Genomic DNA, 9563 nt, shown 5'->3' on the forward strand with positions numbered 1-9563 from the left:
TAATATGCATAAGGAAATCCTTATGCACCATGCATAAGTTAATCTGAGCCTTTGGATCAATATTTTCATCTAATGGCTAGAAATTACCATATATATACTTCCTAAAAACAGAAAGAAAACGTGACTGTTTTTTCTCTTCTCAATTCAACGACTCGACACCTTGTTCTTCTCAATTCACCACCATCGCCACCGCCTGCACCGTCGCCACTGCTGCACCGTCGCCACCGCCTGCACCGTCCCCACCTCCAGTCTCCGCCGATCATCACCTTCTTCATCCTTCCTTTCCAACACATCACCACTGTTGCCATGCTTCATTCCCAACACCTCATCACCGTCGCCGTTCTTCGCCGCCAGCAATAACTCATTCCGGTGATTCCTCACAGCTCACTTTCATCCACGAAATCATAGGTATTGGATTTTACACTTGTTAAATTGAATTTTAGAATTCCCAATTCAATTTCTGAATTTCTATAGAACTCATTGTTTTACCTAATTCAAGAAATCATTGAGTAATGTGTACTATGGTTGAGTAGTGTTAGGATTCCATGAGTAATGTGCAATATATTTTGATAGAATAACCTTGACTGCTGTATAATATTACATTGAATTTTAGAATTCCCACTTCAATTTCTGAATTTCTTTCTTGCAATATGTGATTACCTAATTCAAGAATTCATTGAGTAATGTGTAATATGGTTGAGTAATGTTAGGATTCCATGAGTAATGTGCAATATATTTTGATAGAATAACCTTGACTGTATAATATTGAATATGCATATATGTCTTTCCTATTATTAAATTTTTAATTTGTATTTTGTAGGTTGTGTTGCTAATGGATGAGATTTCGTCTTCCACAAATGTCACTCAAGATGTTGGTTCAATCTCCGATGAAAATAAAGAATCGTGGCAACATTTTGTCTTCCACGACCTTTCATCAATCAAGGATTTCTACGCTAAATACGGTCATGAAAAGGGATTTTCTTTGAGAAAAAATTTGCACTCCTTCTATGATTCTCGTAACAAAAAAATGGACATTGTGCAATATGTCTGTTATGTTTGTAACAAGCATGGTTTCAAGTATGGGAGTCGGGCGGATCTTAAGAACAAGACAAACTCGGATACTCCTGTTCTCATTGAATATCATAAAGAGAAAGAACTTCCCGAGGAAAGGACCGGTTGCCCAGCTAGTATTTTGTTGAAGTATGATTCTAATGTTAAAGGTTATCACATATACAAATGGAATGTTACTCATAACCACCCTCTCCATAAACCCGAGCATTCGCATTACTTGAGATCGGCTCGAGAGATTAGTGAGCCTCAAAAATAACTTGCTATAATAAATTCGAAACCAGGCATGTCTGTAAGATCCTCCTTTCAAGTTATGCGTCAAATAGCTGGTGGTTCAAAGAACCTTGGGTATTGCTTCCAAGATTTAAAGAACTTTCTCACCACTGTTCGACAAAAGGAAATGGTCATTGGTGATGCAACTATTATCCAAGAATATCTTAGAAATGAAGCTTTGAGGAACCCATCGTTCTATTATGATATCCAAGTAGATTCTGAAGAGAACATAGCTAGCATTTTCTGGTCAGATGCAATCATGCAGCAAGACTATGAATTATTTGGTGATCTCATCAGTTTCAACACAACTTATCGAACAAACACGGAGTATCATCCTTTAGGTTTGTGTTCTATTCATTTCACTACTATTAAATCAAGCTTCCATTTTATTTTGCAATTATCAGTGCATTGATATATTCTCTCTACCATATTTATTATCACATCATTATATATTAGTACAAAGATATATTGATAACATCCATTGTTTTAGGTATGACAATGCTTTTATATTGATAACATCCATTGTTTTAACTTTTTAGTTATATGTTTTTGTCATACATACCAGCTCCGTTCCTTGGATTTGACAATCACCGTAAGAGTGTATTATTTGGTTGTGCCCTGCTCTACGATGAGACTTCAGCAAGTTTTGATTGGTTGTTTATCACTTTCCTGAAATGCATGAAAAATAAGAAACCCATTACAATTTATACAGACCAAGCTTGTGCTTTGATGAAGTCAGTTCCAAACATCTTTCCCGATGTCTTCCATGGGTTGTGTTCTTGGCACATGGGGGAGAATGCAAAGTCCAACTTAGGCTATCGTTACAATGGTGCATTTCTTGACGAACTACATCACTTGGTTTCGAATGTTCATGATGAGGCAGAGTTTGACTTCAATTGGAATAAGATGCTTCAAAATTGTTTTGGTGGTAAAGCTAATTCTGAATTTACTTGGCTTGTCCAGATTCATCGTAATCGTACTCAATGGTCTTCTGCTTGGGTGAAATCACACTTCACTGCCGGTTTGAAGACCACACAGTTAAGCGAGTCGTTTAATGCCTTTCTTCGCCACTTTCTTCAGCCAGACCACTCACTTGTGCAATTCTTTATCCATTTCAATATTATGGTTGAGAAAATGCGAGATAATCATGTTGATTGTGATTTCAAGGCTGCCAATACTAGGCTAAGAAACAATTATCCCAACAGCCAACTCATGAGGTCTGTTGTTGCCAAGTATACTCCAGCATCGTTTGCATTCATTCACAAGCAATATGATCTTTCTTTCAAATATTATTATGAGGAGGACACGTCAAGAAGTTCAATTTCTAATAGAGTTTTCAAAGTGTTCACAATTCAACTTGTTCGTGATGCCGATGAGATGGATTTTGATAATGATGCCGCTGCGAATGTTTATATGTCGGTCGAAGAAGTTCCAGAAAACCTTCTTCCTAATGATCAAGATCCTTTGCGACTTGATGAGAGGGTTGTTACTGTAGATATTGAGAACAAGATTTTTACTTGTACATGTCGTATGTTCGAGAACCGGGGATTCTTATGTCGCCATGTTTTCAAGATATTAGACTTCTTAGGGAGTTCTGTCCAATACCAGTCCTTGAAGTCCATACCTGACCACTACATATTAAAGCGTTAGACTAAAGGAATTCGTCCATCCCTTGATGCTTTAAAACCCATCAGTATTGGAGGTATTCAAGATACTACTTTTGCACAAAGATATCAACAAGCTTCTGGTGTTATGCTTCAGATTATAACCCGTGTTTGCATGGACCCTGATGCGTGCCAATTTTTTCTTAATGCTGCAATTGAATGTGGGAAGCAAGCGGGAGAGTTGATTGTTGCTAAAGGTGTGTCCGGTTAACCTTCATCTTCCAGGTCTGCATCTTGCAAAGATACTAGTGTTTCTAAACCTCTTGTAGTTGATTCTAGTGCACGAAAGTTCAAAAAGAGACCCAATCCAATCAGGTCTAAGAAACGGCTTAAAAGTGGTTATGAGTTAGCTAGGGAGAGACAAAGATTCATCGCACAGCGGAAGAAACAAAAGAAAGAAGAAGATGCTGCAAAATTAGCTTTAACAATCAACAATGTTGATTGATTTTCATTAAATTCTTCCCATTATTTTAGACAATTACATTTCAGTATACTATTTGAAATTTTCATCATACTGTAAGCAGAATTTTTAATATTTTGTTTTAGTTACTGCAAATACATTAGTGACCGGAATGTATAATAAATTATATTTCTCTCTTTCCATTGCCAATTTAGCTTCTGCTCAATCAATCAATCAGTAGATGAATTAGTTTGTATTTCAATTAGGAATCAGTGGATGAATCAGTTTGTTATTTTGTCTACTTTACCTTGTTATTAGTAAACTTTGTGGTAGCTAGGATGATTTATATCTACTCCTGAATTAATTTATGACTTCCATTTTTAAAAATGAAATAAAATTATACTTGGTTTTGTGTTATGTCAAAGGTTATGATGCTGTCTATGTTCTTTGTATATAATGCTTAAGTTATGATTCATGCATGACTAGTAGTTACCTTTCTCAATTGGAGATATAATATTAGAAAGGTTAAACGACTTGTCATTTTATTAAAATAGTAGAAACAAGTGATTAAAATTACTACAATTTCACATTTTTAAATATGTATAACAGTTTTCTTTCACATTGTAATATGCTTTGTATTTTTTATGAATCGAAGCGAAAAATGTGGATAGCTGCACGTTTTCGTCTTGTTGTCATATATTCTTTGAAGAAAGACTTGTAAAATTGGATATCCACTTGTGTGTCATTTCAACTAATAATTTCTATATAATGATATAATTCACATTTTTGATTGTCCGATTTTTTAGTAATATGGTTCATGGAATTATCTTGATTTTGAAGTAGAGTAATACAATGAATTGAGCTCAAAGAATATATTTAACACAATAGTAATAAAATGAATTGAGCTCAAAGAACTTATTTAACACAATAAAACTATGCTTTATTATGCATCCATCTTCGATAGTTTCTCTTAGTTAAATTACATGCACCTGTGTAAAACATAATTGCTGAAACAAAGCATGTATAGCGACATATCAATCAATACTAAGCACGTATTACTCAACACTCAACACTCAACACTCAACACTCAATACTCAATACTCACTATCAATACTCAATACTTGAAGCTCTACTTAATATTGCAATAAGATTACTAAAATAGGCCATGTCATTACTTAAATACTTGAAAGTATTAGTCAAACTAACCAGCCACATTAACCAATATTGTGCTATCAACATACAGTTAATACTAATCAATATAGTTACTAAACATCAAAATTATATTTCACTAAACACCAACATTCTTACTACACAATTCAATATAGAGTTTTTTTCCTTTTTGTCCTATGTTTTTTTGTCTTCTTCCCGGCTTCTTTCTCGTTCTTGTCTACGACCTCTTCAGCTTCTTTCTCAAGGTCATGTGCCATAGAACATTCTGCCTCTTCTTCACCCAAGTTCGGGGCTGACTTCTTTGTCTTCAGCTTTTTTTTGTTCTTCTCGGCCTCTTTCTCAAGGTCATCTGCCATAGCACATGCTGCCTCTTCTTCAGCCAAGTTCAGCGCTAACTTTGTCAAGTTTCCAAGCAGCTCATTGTCTTCACGCTTCAAGATGTCTAGCAGCACTTTTACTCTTTGAATCTCCATGAAATCATCTTGCTCTTCATTTGTCATCATATCCCAATGCTTAAAAAAATCCCAAATTGCAGCTTGCTTGATATCCCATTTCTCAATATATGTGAGAACAAATAGCCCGCATGATTTCCTATCATGTTGTAAAGGCAATTTCACATCCTCCCAACTCCATTCACTAAAGTCTATTGGTTCATTTCTCTTAGCATTTATCAACTCCATCCCATATCTCACTTTCCACTTCCCCCAGTTGTCCCATTCATCTTCTTTTCGAAATGTGAACCTTTCACAACTATTCAGAAATCTGAACCTCTGTTCTTTGAAATCGATCACATATGCAGCATAGTGACTCTTCAAATAAACTGGGAAAAACCATTGTAATGATGAAAAGAAATCATGAGTACAATAATATCAAAACAGATTACTCAATACAGATTACTCAGTACAGATTACTCAATACTATCAACATATTATTCAAAACAGATTGCTCTAGCTAACCTTGTAATTAATAAAAACAGATTACTCAATACTATCAACATATTACTTAAACATTATTGAATATTATCCTACATATTGTTCAATACTGGCACAAATATTAAGCAAAAATGTACTTACGTATTCAGGATTTTCGATGTCTATATCATTAAAATCCATGTATTTGAGCTGTCTTATTAAATCTTCTGCATACTCAGCCACTACATGGGCTTCTCTATGATCCTTTTTGCGTCTAGTGATCTGGACGCCATGGTCAAATTATGTGCAAATAATTATAACTAAATACATTTAATATGGGAATTTAAACAATGGAGATATTGTAAATTTTAGTTAATTAAAACTAATCAATATGTGATACTTACTTCATATGTAACCGGGAATATGAACCTCTTCATCTTTCCTTTCATCATCTCTTTTTTATTCAAGAAACTAAAATAGTTTCCAATGACATCCCCCTCTAACTTACAATCCTTCTTGAGACAAAATAAGGATCCCCTGTTAAGGTTTTCTACGATCTTGCATTTGTCTTGGAACAATACCTCCCTTCATGTTAAAATCATTATTAATTAGAGATGAAATATAATGAATCTCATTTAAAAATTGAAGTTAAAAAAATATTAAATGGCTGGAATACTGAATACTAAAATAACAATGAAGAATAGCCATATATTACACAATACTGAATACTCAAATAACAATGAATGGCCATATATTATGCAATACTCAATACTCAAACTGTAGCACTCAATACTGAATATTAAAATAACAATGAATGGTCATATATTACCTAATACTCGATACTCAAATAACAATGAATGGCCATATATTACGTATTACTCAATACTCAATACTGCTAATATATTACACTACTAAATTTGAATATTGAGTATTTCGTTCAGATATACCTCTTCTAATGGGTAGTCATGTGGAGCCAAATGAGCCTCCATCATTTCATCATCCACATTTTGTGTCTTTCGCTTTTTCCCTTTTCTTTGGATCACTTTCTCTCTATTACGTTTTGCAGTCTCAGCAATTTTGTCCTGCATCACTTCATCATCCATGTCTTTTTCTGCCCTACTACTTTCTGGAACATCACAATCTTGTTTATCAAGAACAATCACCTTGTTGAAACCTCCCTTCTCCTTTATTTTCTTCAACTCCAAGCTCACAGTGTCATCCTCCCAATTTCCACAACTTGGTGGTTTTTCAACTATTTTCTTCTTTTTGGTTGTTTGCACCATATCTAAAAAATATACCTACAATGAAGATATTAAATTTGATTATTATATAAAATTTAAAGAGGATACATTCAATGATAACAATATTTTAATAGATTACATACTAGAAGAAAGTGGAAGTCTGCTTTCCCAGAACATGCATCTTTCTTAATCCCTCCATTGGCATGTTGAATTAAGTGTTGACACCAGTTGTAGTTACTAACTTTCTTTACTTCGCTCAACACTGTAGCATAGTTCAAACTAACCAAATATGAAGTAGTAGGGCAAAGAATGGTTCCGATAGCCAATAATATAAAACCTTTTTCCCAAGCTTTGTTCTTTGTGATTTCAAACTTCATCAATCTCTCATACAAAACATTGGTATGTATGTTGATCATACTATCATAAGTCTCCCCTATGTACCCGAGCTGCTCCTTAAATTTCTTCAACTTTTCTTTATTTGATTTGTCAACCTTTTCCAAATCAATTATCTTCTTACCCCTTGGCAAATCATATACCCTCTTCACATCTTCTTCTCCAACAGTAATTCTTGCATTTTCATTGACAACCATTCCCCTATCTTTGTCAAAGTTATTTAAAATCCAGATTACAAATACCCCCGGGATAATGGTGATGTTCAGTTTCAACAATCCGCCAAATCCACATTCCTTAATATACTTCTCTTTCTTAATACAGTCTTCTTTCTTACTAGGATCTTTCTTTCCCTCGTTCAACAACAAAACTAATTCTGTCAGCTTCTTAGGAAAACACCTATGCAATATCCTTGATGAAGTTTTTTTGTTTTTCTTATTTCTCATATCAGCATTTTCATCCTCTTTCTCTTCTATGCTAACTGCTGCACCAGTACGATCATTTAAGTCTTCCTCTTCTGTTGTCTCTAAATCATCTGAATGGTCATTGTTGTCAATTCTTGTCGCAGATCTTGTTTTCATATCTGTCCATACAACATATTACTCAATAACAAGAACAGAAAGTAAGAAACATAACATGTAACACCCGTATATTTTAATTTTTAATTTAAATGGAAATTTAATTAATAATTAGAATTATTGGTGATTTGTAGAATTTAATTGGAAAAGGATGGTTTATGGTGTTGGGCCATGTGTGATGTTAAGGAATGAAGGGGTGTTATGTTAGTAAAGGCCCTATTCTAATTAAAATGTTATTTTTATAAAATAATAAGGAATTGAGAATAAGAGAAAGGAATGTGAAAAGAGTTTGGAACACGAAGAACGTGAAAGAGGAGCAATGGAGGGAGAGACCAATCAAGAACTCTTGGCTAAGGTAAGGGGGGACTCTTCCGGTTAATTTCTATTATGTGATTATGGGTAATAGGATGGATTAACGTATGATTCGATTCGATTGGGTATATTGGGATTTGATATTGTTAGGTATGTTATGATTTGGGATAATTGATGAAATTGTATAGATTGTTGGTTATTGATGTGTTGTTGTGATGTATAATGATGTGTGATGAGAAATTCGATGATTATATGCCTGTCTGCGATGTCTGGAATCGTTTTTGGGTGAAAAGGATGTGAAATTGCAGAGTCTGAATGCAGACCCGTAATTCTGCAAAATCGCCAGGTCGCGCCGCGTCCATGTGTTGGCGCCGCAAAGGCGTACTTATTTTCTCGTATCGTGCCGCGTGCATGAGTTGGCGCCGCGAACGTGTTTGTGTGGTTCAGGTCGCGCCGCGAACTTTGGTTGCGCCGCGTGCTGTAGCGATAGTTATTTCTTGGGAAAGTTAAATGATGTGTAACTTCCGAACCGTAGGTCTGTTTTTAGTGTCGTTTCGAGTACGATGAATCTTATGAGATAGCCTACGTGTTTAAATGATGAAATGAGGTGTAAATCCAATTGTTTTTTAATATGATTTTATTTCTTGGTGAATGATGTATTGTACATATATGTGATGAGATGTGTTAAATACATTCTATGTTGAAATATTAATCATGTGACGATTTGTGTAAATGAGATGATGTATTGTTGACATGTATGATGAAATGTGACAATATAAGACGTTGTTTGAAAACATTAGGATGTGATGATTGTTGAGAATTATATGATGATGATTGATGATTTGTGAATATTAATATGCTGTTAATATTAATATGTTGATTGTGGTGAATGTATGTGAATGATTGAATGATGCTGGGACATGTACATACTTGTTGTGACGATATTGGTGAGATGAAATGAGACGATGTTAAGCATCGGATCGGTGATGATATAAGTATGTGATATGTGTGCATTCATTCATAAATCATTTACATTGGATCCCGTTGATGAGTGGATCGTTGGTGGCTAATTCCCATTGTGCGGAGATTAGTAAGCAGTCATCGTGTGCCCATGGGGGTGTGAGCGATGAGGTTAGTCGTGTGCCCATGTGGGGTGTAAGTGACTTGAAGGGCAGTATCGCATAGAGAAGTCCTGTGAATGTGATTCACGAATTTTGGTACCACATGCATAGTGTCAGTTGTGTCATATGCATTTTGTCATAACATGAGTGAATGGATTTCTCTGTTTGTGTTGTAATCTATTATTGTGTGAATTGATGAATAATAGATGTGAATCTGAATATATGACAAATTGGGTGAATGATATATTATGATGTTTTCTTGCTTATGAATGCATAACATTGATTAATTGAGAATGAGACTCACCCTTACTTGTTGACAATTTTCAGATTGAGGATAGCTGCTTTCGACTTGGTGAGGATTAGCTCATAAGTCGGTTTAGTTGTTGTGTCGGTGTCATGCTCTGATAGATGTAACACTGGGGACGCGATGTTTTG

At 34.8% G+C, this 9563-nt stretch overlaps 2 protein-coding genes across 2 annotated transcripts; both read left to right on the plus strand.

Annotated features, from left to right (window-relative positions):
- Nucleotides 1-832: 832 nt before the first annotated feature.
- LOC131648713 (protein FAR1-RELATED SEQUENCE 5-like) lies at nucleotides 833-1327 on the plus strand. Its single transcript, XM_058918445.1, has one exon. The coding sequence runs from the start codon at nucleotides 833-835 to the stop codon at nucleotides 1325-1327; it is 495 nt and encodes a 164-aa protein (XP_058774428.1).
- A 27-nt stretch (nucleotides 1328-1354) lies between these two features.
- LOC131648714 (protein FAR1-RELATED SEQUENCE 5-like) lies at nucleotides 1355-3450 on the plus strand. The gene is made up of 4 exons (XM_058918446.1): nucleotides 1355-1682; nucleotides 1907-2869; nucleotides 2999-3202; nucleotides 3275-3450. Exons 1-4 carry the CDS (start codon nucleotides 1355-1357, stop codon nucleotides 3448-3450), a joined length of 1671 nt encoding a protein of 556 aa, XP_058774429.1.
- Nucleotides 3451-9563: the final 6113 nt, after the last annotated feature.

The sequence above is a fragment of the Vicia villosa genome, linkage group LG2 (assembly GCF_029867415.1).
Source record: "Vicia villosa cultivar HV-30 ecotype Madison, WI linkage group LG2, Vvil1.0, whole genome shotgun sequence".
Classification (NCBI taxonomy): Eukaryota; Viridiplantae; Streptophyta; class Magnoliopsida; order Fabales; family Fabaceae; genus Vicia; species Vicia villosa.

Excerpts from the sequence above, each read along its gene's own strand:
- LOC131648713 (XM_058918445.1), top strand. The coding sequence starts at position 833 with ATGGATGAGATTTCGTCTTCCACAAATGTCACTCAAGATGTTGGTTCA.
- LOC131648714 (XM_058918446.1), top strand. The coding sequence starts at position 1,355 with ATGTCTGTAAGATCCTCCTTTCAAGTTATGCGTCAAATAGCTGGTGGT. Across the intron at positions 1,683-1,906 it reads CACGGAGTATCATCCTTTAG|CTCCGTTCCTTGGATTTGAC; the intron begins GTTTGTGTTCTA and ends CATACATACCAG. Across the intron at positions 2,870-2,998 it reads GATTTTTACTTGTACATGTC|GAATTCGTCCATCCCTTGAT; the intron begins GTATGTTCGAGA and ends GTTAGACTAAAG.